The sequence below is a fragment of the Aulostomus chinensis genome, chromosome 11 (genome assembly GCF_037954235.1).
Source record: "Aulostomus chinensis isolate RoL2024-O1b breed Wild chromosome 11, RoL_Achi_v1.0, whole genome shotgun sequence".
Classification (NCBI taxonomy): domain Eukaryota; kingdom Metazoa; phylum Chordata; class Actinopteri; order Syngnathiformes; family Aulostomidae; genus Aulostomus; species Aulostomus chinensis.
Genome location: NC_141330.1, coordinates 24,049,650 through 24,068,047, shown reverse-complemented (window position 1 = coordinate 24,068,047; position 18,398 = coordinate 24,049,650). Strand labels below are relative to the sequence as shown.

General features: G+C 41.7%; 2 protein-coding genes across 2 annotated transcripts in view; one reads left to right on the top strand and one right to left on the bottom strand.

Moving 5' to 3' along the window:
• Positions 1–5: 5 nt before the first annotated feature.
• spag1b (sperm associated antigen 1b) lies at positions 6–16,948 on the top strand. The gene is made up of 18 exons (XM_086219119.1): positions 6–291; positions 587–746; positions 1,414–1,536; positions 1,632–1,702; positions 1,887–1,981; positions 2,077–2,182; positions 2,378–2,508; positions 2,626–2,732; positions 3,493–3,622; positions 5,145–5,600; positions 7,217–7,316; positions 7,570–7,722; positions 8,207–8,364; positions 9,366–9,507; positions 10,323–10,449; positions 10,749–10,907; positions 12,038–12,361; positions 14,119–16,948. Exons 1-18 carry the CDS (start codon positions 146–148, stop codon positions 14,245–14,247), a joined length of 2,817 nt encoding a protein of 938 aa, XP_086075245.1. The 5' UTR covers positions 6–145; the 3' UTR covers positions 14,248–16,948.
• LOC147253813 (E3 ubiquitin-protein ligase RNF19A-like) overlaps positions 15,535–18,398 on the bottom strand; it is a 42,789-nt gene continuing 39,925 nt past the window's right edge. Inside the window, exon 10 of the mRNA XM_086219120.1 lies at positions 15,535–18,272. Within this exon, the coding sequence (XP_086075246.1) occupies positions 17,465–18,272 (808 nt within the window). The 3' untranslated portion in view covers positions 15,535–17,464. The remainder of the gene's footprint in view (positions 18,273–18,398) is intronic.

Below are 18,398 nucleotides of genomic sequence, written 5' to 3'. Positions count from 1 at the left end.
TTCCGTGTGTAGTTACCATGGCAACGGATCCTGCTTTAGAGCCGAACCATTAAAACATTAACAGTAAACTCCAAGTTTCAAATACGTTACTAGCGGGCTACGAACAATAACTTTGTCGGGGCTTAAACTAAAATCCTTTCCAACCATGAGTGCAGATCCATCGTTCAGTCTCCCGAACCAGTTCGACACCGTTGACTATAGTGGAAACATCCCCGTGGAACACCTGGACTACAGTTACATTGAAAAATGCAAAGATGTGAAATACCTAGAGAAGATCCTGAGACTGCTGAGGTAATGCCACGCAGTGTGTAGTGCGATACCAAAAGATTACTTTCGATGTGTATGTGATTTGTGCCTTTTCTGGTATATTATTGAATGTTCTCCGTTTAGTTAAATTAGTCACCACACATAAAGTTCTTTTTTTTTTAGTTTATGTTCCATCGTCACGTCAAAATATATATGTAAATGGAAAATCATATATTTTAATTTTAGTATTCGTGTTCCCCACAGTAAGTTTGAAAAACACCATAACATTTCGTTGACCTTCACTAAAAAAAAGTGGAATTTTTGTCGTCTTTATGTAAAGATCTGGCAAAGAGGGCATTTATCCTCATTTGATCAAATTCTGCGAGAGCCACCTGGAGAAACTCGACCCAAAGAGTCGAGCTCTCAGGACGGAAAACCCTGTGGCCACAGCAGCCAACCTGTCTGCCGATGAGTGGAGCCACATTTGCGATGAGCTGAAGGTATGCAGCACATTGTAGTGAACAGTCTAACATGTTGAATTACCACGGACTACTTTCATGCTAATCCCAGCCATTCCCAAATTTGATGTATGCTGGAGTATTAGGGCCCAGAAAGAGGGGGGGATGAGAGGAGGATGATTGCTTTTCATTATGAACGGTGGGAAAAGAAGAAATCTCAAGAATTATTTTTCTACTAATAATACTAAAAAAAACTTCTTCCTCTGAATTTTTTTGACTCTATTCTTGACATTTTTTTTTCTTTTTCCCAACACTTTTTCTTCTTCTCATTCCTGGCCAGTACTCCATCATGTGACAGAGATCATATTTGTCATCAGATGTTTGTACTGGTCTGTTCTGTACTACAAAAGCTGTTGCTCCCATGTGGTTCTACCTTTTTTTTTTTTTTGCGTTCAAAAATGAAGAGTGTGAGAATGGAGGGTGTCATACTCTGTACAGATGATAAAGCCCCCCCCCCCCCCCCCCCCCCATGGCTAGTTGTGACCGGTGATTTTTGCTCAGGTAGATTAAAGATAATGTAGTGATTGTCAACCTAGTTAACTCTCGTCCTTCTTACTGCTTCAGTTCCTTACGTGGATATTTCCTCATACATCATCTTTTAGCATTTGAATATCCAGTCCCATTATTAATTTATTTACATGTTTTACAGATGTGGCAAAATGAAACAAAAAAGATGGACACTTCACTTAAACAGCAATTCATGTTTGATGAAGTAGTGAATAACAATATACCACCTGTAAGGGCGTCCAATTCCTCTCTTCTTCTTAGTCAGGTAAAACTTGCAACCTACTGTAACATCTACATATTTATACACATACGTTCTGTCTAGCTTTGAGATGACGAAAAAAAACATTTTTTCTTTGACAGCATTCAGCTCCAAAAGTCAAGAGGAATCCTTCAAAAAGTGTTTGCCCACGTGATTATAAAGAATGGGACAAGTGAGTTGTCCGCTCGTTCATTTGTTCACAAGAACCAAATATCAGGTTTCTGCAAAAGCAGTTTTTTTTAAAAAGATTTCCTCAATGTTTTAAACAGCTCATTTAATTAATCCTCAACTTAAATGTCAAGGTCCTTCTGCAGTGTCCTTTAGCAGAATGACCGTGTCCTTTAATCTGTTTCTAGATTTAATGTGAAGGAAGACTGTTTACTTGTGGATGAAAAACCTGCACATGTAATCACAGGACCCCCCAAGATCAAGACTGAAGTGGATTCCACATGTAATGCATTAGATTTAGAATCTATTCTGTACTTTGTGGTCTTTGATAGAGAATTTATGTGTGACAAAAATGCTTGTTCTCTGCAACATGACTAGTGCTGACACAGGAGGAGAAGCTTCTACTGGCAAACCGTGAAAAAGACAAAGGCAATGAAGCTTTCAGAGCTAAAAGTTATGAGGAGGCAGTTGCATACTATTCCAGGTCAGACTCTTAAATTAACTTTGATGATAAGAAGCATTTCAGATCTCAGAGGGGATTACATCGTCTTAAGTGACATTTAATTAGACTGCTGTTAGTCTTTGTCCAGCTTCATTCCCATGCAGTGCACCTCTGAGTGTTTTTCCATTAATGTCACTCTAAAGAAAGATCTATTTTATTTTTGGCCTTCCATTACAGGAGCCTTTCAGTTGTGCCGACTGTGGCTGCATACAACAACCGAGCCCAGGCAGAGATCAATCTTAAGCAATGGGACAATGCCATGAAGGACTGCCAGCGAGTACTGGAAATGGAACCTGGCAATGTGAAAGGCACTGGGTTTTTCATATACACAAATAGTATCTTTGATTGCTGTTGGTTATGTCCATGCAATCATGATTATTCCATGTATCGTCATTTATGGATGTTATTTCTTTCTTTATTATCAGCTCTGCTACGTCGAGCCACTTTGCACAAACACATGGGCAACTTCCAGATGGCTGCAGAAGATCTGAGGATGGTGCTTCGAGAGGAACCGCAGAACACTTCAGCTACTGTGTGTCACCAAAATACTTTGATCACATGACAATAACCTTTTGTCCACTGGGTGTCACTGTAGTTTTAGTTTGAGATCAGATGCACTTAGGTTGCAGCTGATACAGGTAATAATGAAAACTCATCTGTAATTTGTTGCTGCTCTTGAGTAGTTTGTGTCAGAAGGCAGGCTCAGGATTGATTTCATTTTGTTGTTATTTTTCACTATAGTATTAATATATTTGGTAGTATAAGAACTTTTACACAGAATAACACACAAGTTTTTCCTTTGTTTGCTATAGTCATTTATAGATGGTCATTGGTTGCTTCCATTTCCTTTGATCCATCCATTTACTACTTATTATCCTGTTCAGGACATGGGGGTTGGAGCCTATCTCAGCAGTGTTCAGGCGAGAGGCGGGGTTCACCCTGGACAGTTTGCCAGTCCATCACAGGGCCAACACATGTAGACAAACAACCATTCACACTCACATTCATACCTACAGTCAATTTAGAGTATCCAATCAGCCTCGTCCCCTCTTGATGTCTTTAGACTGTGGGAGGAAGCTGGAGTACCAGAGAGAACCCACACAGACACAGGGAGAACATGCAGACTCACACAGAAAGATCCCGTGTCTTAGCCGGGGCTTGAACCCTAAACCTTCTTGATGTGAGGCGACAGCGCTGACCACCGCGGCGCCCTCATTTCCTTTGATGTTAAAAGAAATTATTTTGGCTCATATATTTATCAAATTCCTATGTGTGAATTATTTGTGGTTTAGGTGCTTCTTTCTGAGATAAAAAAGAAGATGGATGAACTTGATCCAGGGCAAAAAAGCCAAGGCAAAAAAATCCTAATCCAAGAGGTGGAGGAGGAAGCTGACAATGATGACACAAAAGCAGAGCATATTGGTGAGATTTATTTTAACTCTTCCAATATCAATATCAATATCAGTATTAAATCAGTGTCATAAATTGCCATCAAGACTTTAAACAGCTTTAAAACACCGGATACTGGCCAGATAAATTTGTCCTTATCATTTAATTCCATGAGTCTATTCCTTTTCTAGGTATTGAATGCACTGTAACACGTGTTGTATTACACACTTAATATTTAAAATGGTAAGCCTTTACAGTAAGGGTTAGTTCATGCTTAGTTATACATGAGTACTGAATAAGTATAAGTAACCATTTATTAATGCTCCTTTTGATCCTTTTTAGTTAAGGGGGCAGCATTTATCCATTATCATCCTGACACGAATCACCACCACCAGTTTTTCCAATCATTTTTGCTGTGACCGGAAAGTTGACATGAACACCATTGGTACATAATACAGGGAATAACAGTTAACTAACCATAACTAAGGATTAATTAACTTTTATTAATGTACCCTTCACTGTTATTAGTGTTCCCTTATTGTAAAGTTTTACCGTAAAAATTGAAGGAAGTCTTCTATATTTTTACAGACTATACAGTGTGCCCCAGACATGTCCTTGGATCCACACTCCACAATAAGGGTACATTAAAAATGGTTAGTTAATGAGATGAAAATGGTAAAGCATTTAAACTAAATTAATTTGTTAATACTCTTTGTGAACCTTATTGTAAAGTGGGAACATGTATCCGGGCGGCATGGCTCAGGGGTAGAGTGGCCGTCTAGCAACCAAAGGGTTGCTGGTTCGATCCCCGACCCTGGTGACCATGTCAAAGTGTCCTTGAGCAAGATACTGAACCCATAATTGCTCCTGATGAGTAGGTTGGCGCCTTGCATGGTAGCCTCCACCATCAGTGTGTGAGTGTGTGTGTGAATGGGTAAATGAGATGACACTGTAAAGCGCTTTGAGTACCGCTAAGGTAGAAAAGCGCTATATAAAATTGAGTCCATTTATCCCTGACATAACCTTTCCCCTTATCCTTAAAGTAGCCCTGACCCACCCAAGACTCCCCAGTTCTCACATCCATCTATACTATAGCGCATTAAGTTAAGATGAACATCTTTAGTAAATAATTAGTGGACACATTAGTTCACTAACTGTTAACTGTCCATTAAATAAACATCATTGTAAAGTATTATCTGTAAAGTATTTGTGTAAACTCTGATATGAACAGGAAGGCATTTCTGGTGCTTGTGGTGTGCTGCATTCTCACCAGGATTCCTCTTTTTGCTGGACTATAGATAGAGGAAATACCCCTGTTCTCTCACAGTAACGTGACATACAGTGAGAGAGTGTGTGTTAGCCACCCCACCCCCACCCAGTGCTTTCGTAATTCTCTGTTGAGAGTAGCTGCTTCCTGGAACTCCTTTTTTTAAGTGGCTCTGTGTCATGTGTGTCCTAACCCTCCCCCACTGCGATGTAACATCGACTACTTCCTGTGGGTGTGTTTTACCCTCTCTTGCTCTCTCTCTCTCTGCCCCCTCCCTCTCGCTTCCAGCTTGTCCGGTTGAGCCTAGCCAGGCAGTGGGAGGGGAGGAGAGCTCAGCTGCTCCTGCCGAAAGGGGAGACATGGGTAACACACAAAAGAAGCCCCATTGCAGAGGAGATGGGGGTCCACACAGCGACTCGGGTAACTCCCACCACGGGCACTGGAGGAGCAAGGGAGGCAGCTCAGACAAGTACAAAGTCACACAGGAGTCCAAGGAAAAGGTAGCCAATGGCGCAGGCAAGAGGGGCTCGACAGCATCGGTCCAGGCTGATCACAGCAGCGGCGGCAAGGGAAGTTCTGCTTTTGGAAATGTAGCAGAGACTGTCAACCTTGATGCCCCATGTGGTGCTCTGCCCCCACCTCTGTCCCGGTTAAAGAACGAAGGAAACCTGCTGTTTAAAAATGGACAGTTTGGAGATGCACTGGAGAAATACTCACAAGCCATTCAAGGCTATACGGATTCAGGTAGGGTTGAAGCTGCTGTCATTTTACACTCAGGTGTTCGATAGTTTCAGTTTATTGTGTGTTAAAAATAGATGGTCATATTTCATTTGAGTAACACCACCTTGCTGCTTACTGGAAACACTTATAAGTATGTAGCAAACATAGCGTGACAAGAAACAAACGGCCTGTAGTTTGACTGAAAGCTGGTTGGCCACTGGTCTCACATTTGAATAAATATAACTATAAAGTGTTTAATCATAAACAAGCTTGAGAACGATATGTAGTGCACTTGTGAATCAAAGGTCATGACATTGGTGAATGTGTTTTTTGGTGCCTTATCATTGTAGGGTACTACAAGTGAAACAAAATAATATTTGTGAACTGGGAAATGGTCTCTTAAACCAGGACTTCAAATTAGTCTACTTGAAGTTTAGAAGGCTTTAAAATGTGGGGATTTTTCTTACTTTGTCCCTAGAGTGATGCGTCACAGTGTGGTTGCTGTACATGGGTAGTGTTTTTAGCCTCAGTCTGGTGCTAAGCCTCTCAGCTCAGGTCTGTCCAGGTCACATGGTCGCTAACCAGTCACTGTAAAATTATATCTGTGAGACTGCGGTAATAATTCTCACTAAGAGACAGAGTGAGACGGATTGATTGAAGAGAAGAGTGACTGCTTTTTAGGCTCAACCACCATCATACACACATAAACACACACACACACACACACACACACACACACATAATATAGTATGCCACCACCATGCTGCTGGATGTGACTGGACTTTAGCATGATCCATTATCTGTCAGCTGAGTGATGTAGAGAAATCTGCTCTCGCGGTCAAGTTCTTACATACTTTAACTTCAAGTCATCTCTCTGCTACACTCGTGTCCCAACCTGCCTGTAGCATACTGCTCATGCTCTCCTGTCACAAGCCTTGCGGTTCTATCATCCATAATCTTACTTCATCTGATGAGGTGGCATCCTAAGCATCTGTCATACACAATAAAACCTGTTTTACATTCAGCAATGTGGCAATGTACACTCTGTATGTAAAACAGGTTTACCCTTCCTCAGATCCACTGATTATAAAAATTACTGGGGAATTTTTGTTGTTGAAAACGTGTTCCATGCAGTCAGTGTAAGAAAGTGGCAGAACTTTTATACTAGATCTTAATCCAGTAGAAGTTTTTAGACAAGTTTTTCTGTGATTGTCATTTATGCTGCTGGAATCAAATGAGACATTCCAGGAATATACATATTGTGACAGGTCTCTTCTTAGCATGATCGTGCAAACAAAATAATTCTTCATTTAGCAAATGCAGGGGCTGATCATTGCAACACACACCTGAAACACACACCAAGTCCATGTCCTTATTGAATGTTCACCTGTGTCGAGTCATCGCACATTCAACTGTCTGGTTCAGTCAATAAACCCTGAATGTTATAAATTACTTATAAATTCACATAATAGCATTTTAAAGCCCGTCTTCATTCAATCAAACAGTTATTCAATGTCTATTTGAAAAGTCACCACCTTTCAACTGGTCTGTATAACTGGGCCATTTGGACTGGCCTGCTATACTGTTTCTAAATTGTGTTTTCGAAATGTGAATCATGTTATATCTGTTTTCTTGTGCAGGGATTGATAGTCCAGAGGATCTATGTATTCTGTATTCTAACAGAGCAGCTTGCTACCTAAAAGATGGCAACAGTCAGGACTGCATACAGGACTGCACAAGGTGAGAACATTTAAATCTTCAACTTGGGTTCTCACAATGGTCGTGAGTTTTACCTCAAAAACACCCACAGTCTCCCATTTATGACAGAAGTAACATTTATCATCGTTCTGACAGTGTCAGGAAAAAAAATCAGGAATATCATGTATAATGATTACATCTAGATAGACAGATTTCTCTCACACTGCCACTTCTAGCAGACGCACTCGACTTGATCCTTTGCTTCTGTCTCATCACATCTATTTATACCAATCAGAGCCCTGGAGCTGCAGCCATTCAGCCTCAAGCCCCTCCTGCGCCGGGCGATGGCTTATGAGTCCTTGGAGCGCTACCGTAAGGCCTACGTGGATTACAAGACTGTCCTGCAGATCGACAAAAGCGTGCAGGCAGCACACGACAGTGTCAACAGGTATTAGTCTTCACCTCTCTCTTTAGCTGAGAGGCCACAGACGACCAGGGGGAGGACTAAATGGGCTTAAACATTCATGTACACATTTCAATCAATATATATTTTAATGATTGTGAATGTACTTTTATTCAAGACAGCTAAGAAGAAGGGGGGTAGGAGGAAGAGAGGTTTTATTTTCATTACATATTATATTGAGATTGTTTTTTTTTATCATGGCATTTCAAATATTTTGGCCTCTCTACATAAAAGGTGCAGAAAATTGATATAATGCATACTAACACACAATGACCTCAAGAATAAACATGAAGTACTATTATATTTATGACAGTGTCTGAAAAATGATTAGCTTTGTAAATTTGCAGAGCTGTTGCACTGTACTAAACTTGCATGAAATGAAAGTTCCTTCATATCATATTTGTCTGTGTGGCTGTGTATTTGTCCATATGTCAGTTCCCTTCATAAACTTATGTCTGTCCTTTACCAGGATCACCCGGTTGCTGATTGAGCAGGATGGTCCTGAGTGGAGAGAGAAACTTCCCGACATTCCCCTGGTTCCTCTGTCAGCTCAGCAGCACCGCAGAGAAGAGCCACCCAGCACTGAGGTCCTCCAGGCTCGAGCAGAGAAGGCCGCCAGAGATGCAGGTTTGCCTCAGAAAGGTTGCGCAAACCTGATTTACCCTGAAGTGACCCACAGAAACACTGGCGGATCGGTATAAATTGGTGTTAGAGGTATTCTTACTTCGACATGTTTACCTTGAACCAGTGACCCTTCGATGGCGAGATGGCCACATTTCCTCAAAGCCGTGCCGCCTGATTAATAAAATGTCACATAAAAGCAGATTGATCTACAAAAATATAGTCTAGATTATGAAACCGTATATTAAATACAATGACTTCCATTTCAACCTACTAGTATGACATGCTCATGAACACATCAGTAATAGTTATCCTGCTAGTAAAATATGTCACATTACTATTTTTTGTTCAATGAGTACATTAACCACTGATTTTTAGTGCGTTTAGTTAAATGAAGGTCCCAACCTCCACTCATGTAACATCTTCATGGCTTGTCTTCTGCATGTCATGGATTATTTTACATTGTGTTGTGGCTGATTTTACTTAGTTTAACAACTCAAGTACTTCCTCCACGAATATTTAGTATCAACATAGAGGAACAGAAAAGATCAGGGTCTAGATTTCAGCCACTAAAATTCTTGTTTCTGTCACTCATCCCTGAGCTATGCAGGAGGGATTCTTTATGCACAAGAGGACTTGTCACCTCTGCTCACTGACCATGCAGTTTCTCCATTCCCAAGGCTGTGCTGCAGCTGTTACTTTTAAACACTAATGAACAAATAGGCCTGCTGGCACAGTTCAGTTCTTCCTCCCTGAAGACACCGCAGCAGACTGATCAGCCCTTACTCCACACTGATTGCTGACTTAACTATCAAGCCTCACATCCAGCAAGCCATTTTAAAGATTTAAATCTCCAAGCATTATTGTACTTGAGTAGCTCCTTGATAAGGTTTTCCCAGCAATAAAGGAGGTCAATAAACTGTATTACAAATATTAGTATGATCTGGATGAGCAACAACTACTAAAAACCTAGTAAAAAAAAAAAAGCATTGTATTTTGTTTTCTAGAAAGAAAAGCAGAAGTCCGTTTTACAGCTTTGAAGCAAGAAGGGAATGAGTTTGTGAAGAAGGGCCAATACCAGGATGCTCTGGGGAAGTATTCTGAATGCCTTAAACTCAAGCCAGAAGAGTGTGCTATTTACACCAACAGGTTAGTTCCACGTCAGCTTGAACCCACTCAGACACTTCAACATTCAATTTCTGTTTTGTGACTGATACACAAAAGTATATTTTCTGTCACCTCTCATTGTGTGTTGGTTAACTGCAAAAATAACAGGAAACCAAGAAATTCTGGTCATTTGGACAAATGAAACAGGCTTTCTATCAGTTGCCTCTAAAATGGAGCATTCAGCCATGAACCTAATCTCAACATCTTATCAGTGTGTGGCAGACGCTTCAACAAAAAAAAAGGCATCACATTTCCTCTTGTAGTCTCCTTTTTATCTCCCATCTTGAGAGAAATACAACAAAACAAGCATTGTACATGTAGCGGGAAGGTCTGACTTCACTCTCCCACCTCCCTGCCTCCTGTCCTCTCACAGCTGTAGGTAGATTGTGGATTGTGTGACAGAGGAAGCTGGGATGCTGACATGAATAATATTCCATTGTGTGTTTGTAGCACTGCTGCTAAAAGCCTGTAAGTCCGGCCACGCCAGAGCAAACACACTGCTTTGGCCCAGCTGCAGAGACACATTTACACATATGGCAGCTAAGTCATGAAGAACACAAGGGAGAACAGCTACAAAAAAATTAATCCTCATTTTGTGTCATCTATTTCCAATGAAATGGATGATTTTCATGACTTCAGTCTTTATTATCGAGCTGATTCCAAAAGATGTGTCACAAATTCATGATACCTCTTAGTTTTGCTTCAAGTAAGACAACCTGCTGGTGGCAAAAATCACAAGTGATGTGTGTGTGTGTGCGTGTGTGTGTGTGCGCGTGCGTGTTTGTTTGCATTTTCAGGGCCCTGTGCTACTTGAAGCTGGAGAGATTTACAGAGGCCAAGCAAGATTGTGATGCAGCACTGAAACTGGAGCCAACCAATAAGAAGGCCTTCTATAGACGAGCACTGGCCAATAAAGGCCTCAAGGCAAGGAGAGCTGGCCAGTTAAGCCTAATGCTATGAAGGAATAGGTTTACATTCAACAGTTGCTTTGTGTCAGTGTCAGGTGTCAATGAAAAGTTTTCCATTTTGGGATTCATAGATGAAGGCATTGTTTGTCCGTGTACATCACATATCTGACATGCGTGCATAAATTTCTCTTGCTTCTGTACGATTGGCAACAATCCATACCCCACATATGTTTCAGGCTCTGGCTTCCTCACCCTGTGTTTGTGTGTGTGTGTGTGTATGTTAGCATTGGTATTGTTTGTCTTTCCCTGTGACAGGACTATCTGGCATGCAGCTCTGACCTTCAGGAGGTGCTGCAGCAGGATCCCAATGTGCAAGAGGCAGAGAAAGAGCTTGAGGAGGTCACAGTTCTGCTCAGACAGACTTTAACGAATGCTTCACCAGGAAAACCCAGGAAGATTGTCACCATTACAGAGGTACAAACAGTACAAAAATATTTTAACCATCGGAGTTAGTCAACCTGGAGTCAGAAGTTTACATCCGTTAATATATGTGAATTAGATGATTGATTAAGCTGCCATCAAAGCCCTGGACAGCACTGAACTCTGCAGTCTGGTTTAATTCCTAAAGAGATGTACAATGAGTAGAAATGTAATCAGAATCAAAATAAAGGCGACAGCAATTGTCAAATCACAGTAAGGGGCCATATTTGTTAACAGCTGTATCAAAATACCATTTTGGAGGAAACACAGCGGTGCTGCCATGATGTTCTTCCTACAAATCATATTCTACAAACATCTTTGTCTCCCCTTTGTCACCTTGAATAATTTAATGGGTTTGTCAAATGAACATGAAAATTATGGTGTTAAAATCTAACATTTCATCTTATATCACAGATCACATTGCAATCACAATATAAGTCAACATAAATGCACTTAGATATTTTGTTCAAAATCGTGTAGTCCTAATCCATAATGATGTAGTAGAGAAGACATGTATAGACTGTAGCTGTATGCATGTACGAGAAAGGGCATGGCTATACAAGTGTCACAAAGAGTCCGGGATGGCCAGCAAACTTTGACATAAAAGGCGTATGGCCCAGTTGCTTAGAAAGCAAAAGCCACTGACATTTCACACCCAACAAGACTTTCATCAATCTCTATGAGTAATCTGCCTTTCCCAGAAGATATTCTCAGATAAACCAACTGTACTCGCCTTCTTTGTCCAAATGCTAAACACCTGATATTGGTCAGGTATGAATTAAATAGGAGTTTTACCTCCAGAGCCTTGAATGCCTCAAATTTAGCATTTCCTCTGCCATTAAGGCTCCCCTCTGGCTCATGTCTGTGCTTGGAAAGTGGAAAACTTTGAATATTTGATGTTTTTAAAAACAAAGTCAGACTGGATTATAATATCACATCCAAATCATTCACAAATTCAGCTAAATTGTTAGGAGATACAAAAGAGGTCCAAATAATACATCCCTGCTTTCATCTGGTCTCTCACTAGATTTATGAGGGTTTCCATAAAAAATGAAAAATGAAATTCACTCTTGTTTTTTGCTTCTGTATATCCACCTGTATAACTTCTCTTTATTCTCTCTCAGGTGGAAGGTGAAGATGAAACATCAGCTGCTCCTAGCTCAGAGAACAGCTGCCAGGGAAAGAACTTCACCATCAATCTCAGGCCAACCAATGCCTATGAGTTTGGCCAAGCTTTAAATATAGCTTGCAGCAGTGGGAACATGGCAGCATGTGCAGAGATGCTAGCCTCTACAGCACCAGAGATGCTTCCAGAGTTCCTGAGCACCCATCTGGATGGACACAACATCAGCTTCCTCATGCAGGCCCTTGACCTCCACCTCCTGGAGAAGGACCCCAACCTAGTTTACCAGCACCTCAACCATCTGCATACTGCCGACAGGTTCTCTGTAAGCAATGGTTTACTCTTAACATTGAAAGCAATTTTTAAGCAGAAATAGTCAAGACAGTTTTATTTGTACAGCGCCAAATCACAACAAAAGTTCTCTCATGACACTTAACAGGTAGAGCAGGTCTATTACCACACTCCTTCAATTAATCTACACCCAACAATTCTCCATCAGCAAGCACATCCTGCAACAGCGGCGATGAAAACCTTCCTTTTAACAGGCAGGAACGTCGAGCAGACCCAGGCTCAATGGGAACAGCCTTCTGCTTTGACCGGTTGGGGGGAAAGAGAGCAGGAGAGCGGGGCAGAGACAAAGACAGATAATGGAGGAAGACAGATATGCAGAAGGAAAGAGAGGGACAGAGATAAAGCAGGAGAGAAAGGGAAGAGACTGATGGACAGATGGGGACGTGAGCAGGTGGAGCTATGGGTGGTAGCTTGAGCCTCTTAAGGTCTGCAGCCTCCTCCAGCAGCACCCGGGATCTGGGATGAGGGGATCCCAAAGGCTCTGGAAAAGGAGACGAGTTAGTGACACATGAGTATGATTTATATATGACACATATAGGAGGACAGAGAGGGAGAGAGAAGCCCAGTGCACCATGGGAGATCTCCCAGCAGTCTAAGCCTATAGCAGCATATCTAAGGGCTAGCCTAAGCAGCCCAACTATAAGCCTGATCAAAAAGAAAAGTCTTAAGTCTGCTCTTAAATGTAGAGAGGGTGTCTGCATCCTGGACTGAAACTGGGAGACGGTTCCACTGGAGGGGAGCCTGACAGATGAAGGCTCAGGCTCCCATTCTACTTTTAGAGACTCTAGGAACCACCAGTAACCCTGCATCCTGGGAGCGAAGGGTTCTAGCGGGATAGTAAGGGACTAGGAGCTCTGTCAGGTATGAAGGAGCCTGACTGTTGAGGACTTTGTATTTTAGAAGGAGAATTTTGAATTCTATTCTGAATTTGACAGGGAGCCAATGCAGAGAAGCCAGTACAGGAGAGACATGGTCTCTTCTACTAGTTCTCGTCAACACACGGGCAGCAGCATTTTGGACCAGCCGGAGAGTCTTTAGGGACCTGCTGGTGCAGCCTGATAGGAGGGAATTGCAGTAATCCAGCCTGGAAGTGACAAAAGCATGGACTTTTTCAGCATCTTTTTGAGACAGGATGTGCCTGATCTTAGCAATGTTTCATCAATGAAAGAAAGCAGTCCTAGAAATTTGTTTAGTGTGGGAGGTAAAGGACAGGTCCTGATCAAAGAGAACTCCCAGGTTCCTTGTGGTAGTGCTGGGGGCCAACGTGATGCCATCCAGGGTACCTATCTCATTAGATAGGGTGTCTCTAAGGTGTTTTGGGCCCAGGACAATGACTTCAGTTTTATCAGAGTTTAATAGAAGGAAATTATGGGCCATCCAAGTTTTTATCTCCTTTAGACAGGCCTCCAGTTTAGTCAGCTGATTTGTTACCGCTACTTTAAAGGACTGTGGGACGTAACCAGATAACAGTGACACATTGATCATGTCCAAGAGAGAGGTGCCAATTAGGGGTAGAGAGTCTTTGAGCAGCTTAGTTGGGAAGGGGTTTAGAGGACAGGTGGAGGGTTTAGGTCCAGGTTTATTTGAAAACCACAGCTAAAAAAAAAAATCAACCTAGAACACACGCACATTCCCTTGATGAGAACTACATCTAATAAATTGCTTTGATTGATGATAATTTTGCAGATTTTACACTTTGGCCCAGCAGCTGATGTTGTGGTGATTTTACAGGTTGCCCTAATGCTGCTGGAGAAGGATGAGCGTCGCCATGTGACTCAGCTGTTTGAACATCTGTCAGCTGTAGAGAACACAGGGTTCACTAAGAACGATATTCAGAACTTGGCCAACAAATACATCTGACCCTCCTGTCCCTGCTTCCTGCTGCATGAGCTGCTGTACCTAGACACCTCTTGGATCTATGCAAAACTCTGCACAAGAACTGAGTACACAAAAGCAGGATGCTGCAGACTGTGTCCCAGAGAAATACAATGGAACTGAGTCACACTCACTTTAACTCGTTTGTGTTGTAAGTGATCTGACACTCTGTTTGAGTGGTTGCATAAGTAATATATATTTTTTCTCTCCAGAAAATTTTTGCTATGCAGATTTACTTTTGTACCATAACAATTTGCCGTTGTGCAACAGGCAGGCAGTTCAGTACTGTGGACCTTTGACTCAATGCATTGCTAAATGGGTCCAATGTACATTGTGATATATAAAACTAAAAACAAACATTTCACCTACAGGCAGCAGCGTTTGCTGAGGACAGACCCAGGCTTTCAGAAATTTGCTCAGTTCCTCTGGTACTTGAATTGTAACAGTCCTTTAGAATCAGCATGCTGTCAGGGCTGCTCAGCTGACACAGCCAAGAACAGAAATTATATTTGGTGTTTGCTGAATATAATGTTAAAAGGAGCAAAGATAATTTGCTGCTGAGCTATTGAAGACTTTCCTTGCTGCGGGAAAAAACACAAGATAAAGTAACATTCTTACCATGACTGTACTGTGTGTACTCTGTAATCTTGATGGAAGGCATCGGCCTACATTCTGTAATTCTGTTCTGTGCGATTTAACAGTAAATATTAAACTGATATCTACTGACAGTTCTATAGAAGAAAATATAATTTTAAAATCAACTGGAGTGCTTATTTCTTTTTTTTAACAACTCTGCAATTAACAGAATTCAATTTTAAAGTTAATAATTTGCATAAGCGGCTATGTGGTTTTTGGACATAGTAACTTAATTTTTTAAATTTTTTTTTTTAAATTGAATCAACCACAGCTCAGATGTCCACATTCATCTTGAGAGCAGTTCAGATGGCATCAGACAAGTAACACTTCTGAGATGCCTGTCCTTGTTCTTCAGAGTAGGGACTCACAGTGGGGAGGAGATAGTTTGGGAGTATTTGTCATTCAGTAGATTTATACATCAAACATACTCACCATGCTCCCTGCTTATTTAAAGCTTGTCATTCACCATCTAAATCCATTGCATTCTTCATGTATTTACTAAATTGAACTCAGGAAGGACAAGAAGCGTTATCACATTCAATAGTTTGTCCTGACTGTGTTTTTAGTATATTTCAACCCTCTGAAGGAGAGTTTACCATCATTCATCTGAAAAAAATGACAACAGAATTTCGTATATCCTTTTTTTTTTAATTTTCTGATATGCATTTACACGCATATAATAAAGCAAATTACCAAACAAATATACAAATACTTTATGCCATTCTGAAATTATATCTGGCACGAATGTTGAAATCAGGATCAAGAAACTGGAGTTTTGGTGATTGAGAAACAGAACCAAAGAAGAACAAATTATTTGCAAGGGTGGCAGCATGAAGCCCAACCCATCAAATGAGGGGGGAAAAAAAAGTTAATTTAGTAACAGACCTGGGTCAAAATACAATTCAAGTTGCTTTTACCCTTATGGTAGAGGTTTATCAGAGCCAACTCAGTGGCCTTCATTAAGTAAGCAGCCGTTGAGCGGTAAAGCAAACACTGACAAGGATTTGTCAAAAAACAGAATTTGAGTCTGCTTAACAGCACCGACTGGCAACTAAAACAGGACTTGCAGGACAAAGCAAAAGGGAAGAGAATCCCATACAAAAATGTATACTCCTACTAATCTTGTGCATTGCAGAGCATCAATGTAAGAAGAAATATAGGTAACAGTGCAGGTGCCTTTGGCCATTCTGTCTCCTCGGTTATTTGCGTCAAGTTTATGAGGTGTGTAAGAAACCGTTGTACGCATGTCATTTATCCCAGATCGTTATTCTTCCCCACGGTGTAAAAAGGATGCACCATACTTTGTCTACAGGTGACAAGTCAAAGGTATCAGATTTAACAAGAGCCTGAGTGCTGTCTTTGGTAGGCAATTGAAGTCTTCATTTACTATGTCTACCATGTCTCAGTATGTTGTGCATGTGAATAAAAACCATGAGAAGTTGCCTCCAACACAGACATTCTGCAATATAGAATGAGTTAACTGTCTGGAGTCTTCAAGACAAGGTGGAGAGAGACACAACATAGAACACAAACAGCTTCTTAAAGGCACCATGAGTTCACAAAGAAAGATATCAAAACCCTCTCTTACTTAGTGAGGCACGACCATCTGCCTGAATAAATCACCTTTGAACAGGACATAACATTTTCTTTCAACAATTTCACAGAATTGACCAATGACTTTCAGCAATATCTTGACAATCACAGCCTTCCACAGACTTTATTCCCAAATCTGCTCTAATCAACCCTCATCCCTTCCTATAACCATTCATCATCATCACAAGATTTCCACAGAACATAAACAATTACCGGGCTTCCAAACTCATTTTTGCACTAAACGCACACTGAGTTTTGGGCAACAGGTTGGACGCAGTGATCACAAAGCATCTAAAAAGTTGTCAGGCACAGTCTCCACACAGGGATCTGCTATGCATTTTTCCCAGGCCAGAACTTATAACAGGCCATAACTGATTCTGGATGTTGAGCCCAGGCCTCAAAATGACACAATAGTGGGTTCATTCAAAAAAAAAAAAAAGAAAAATCAACTAACAAATACAGAAGAAAATGTAAAGGTTCCTCTGTCACTAATTTGGGACTTAATAAAAAGAGGAAAATATGAATCATACTGTCTGGTCCCTGTTTGACTTCATGTCTGAAGAGCTCTACCGTTAAGATTCCTGTATGGTGTTGCATCCATGTTTAAGAGCCAGGTTCAAATACTGGCAAAGCTGGGCACAGTGGTTTTATCTCTACGGTCTACCTTCCATTAGAAGTGGCGGGTGATCTATGAACTATCAATGATGTGTCAGCAGAGACAGAGAGTCTCACAGGAAGAAACACCAGCATTCACAACCTTGACATTTCTCTTATGGCACAACAACCTCACTACCTCCAAAATGCCTTCTGACACTCTGTGGACATGCAAGACTTTTAATGCTGAACATTAATCCAAAAGTAACACATCCCCTTTAAGGGAGAATAGCAGGTTAAACTGTATGTTGGGACTGTTAGTGAATGAAAAAATGTTAAATAAAAACAGCATTTGTGCAGCACTTAAGGTATTTAAATTTTATATGTCAGTCTGTATGCAGGAATTCTTCGGCTGCTGCTGGGTTTGATTTGGGTGTTGTGGTTGGTGGTGGTGGTGGTGGTGGTTGTTGTTGGTTTCTTTTAGCAGCTGTCCAGTGTAGCTGAGAGAGTCCAGCTCAGCAGGGCACACCAGGTTGACATTCTCCTCAGTGATGAAACAGAGAGGGGAGACTTCTGTGCTATGGCCCAGGGAGGAGGTTGTGGAGGTGGGGGACTGGGGAGTGATCACAGCCCCTTGTCCCTGGGAGGAGGTCGAGGAAGCAGGGCAGGTCTCCAGGCGGTCGTTCTCCACCTCAGGCAAGGGGCTTATGGTGGCGAACCGTGTATGGTAGTCACCTCCACTTGAGCCATGGCTACAGGATGTCTTCATGCTCTCCAGATCAGAGCAGCTGTACTCTGAGAAATGGCTGGAGTGAGAATCGGCCACTGAGGGCAGACTGCCACTCAGAGAAGGAGAGTCAAACTCTGAGGAGTTAGTGCTGCGTTGCTCTAACAGCTGAGCATCCATGTCCTCACGAGTTTCATTGATCTTAGTGCCTCCACCACCCTTCTTGCGCAATTTTCCTTTGCTCTTTTTGCCGCCTGAGCTTGAAGAGGAGCAGGATGCCTCTTTGGCCCACTTGTTGGATGCCCCTTTGCCCTCTGAGGAGATGCAGCCATTAGAGGGGCAGGTCCAGGCACAGCGGCCTACATGGCTGCCATCGTCAACACTGCTGCTGCCACTGTGATGCCGTAGTTTACCAGGTTTGGATTCAATGTCAACTTGGACTTCCATGCTATTCCCATCTCTTATTTGTAGGATTAGGAAACAAAGAGGGAAGACATATAGGGTGAATACAGTGCGTGGGTGACTGTGTGTGTGTGTGTGTGTGTGTGTGTGTGAGACTGTGTGTGTGTGTGAGACTGTGTGTGTG

Bases quoted from the DNA above. Each gene is read 5' to 3' on its own strand.
- spag1b (XM_086219119.1), top strand. From the start codon at position 146: ATGAGTGCAGATCCATCGTTCAGTCTCCCGAACCAGTTCGACACCGTT. The intron at 9,508-10,322 runs GTTAGTTCCACG...TTGCATTTTCAG, and splicing joins TGTGCTATTTACACCAACAG to GGCCCTGTGCTACTTGAAGC. The intron at 10,908-12,037 runs GTACAAACAGTA...ATTCTCTCTCAG, and splicing joins AGATTGTCACCATTACAGAG to GTGGAAGGTGAAGATGAAAC.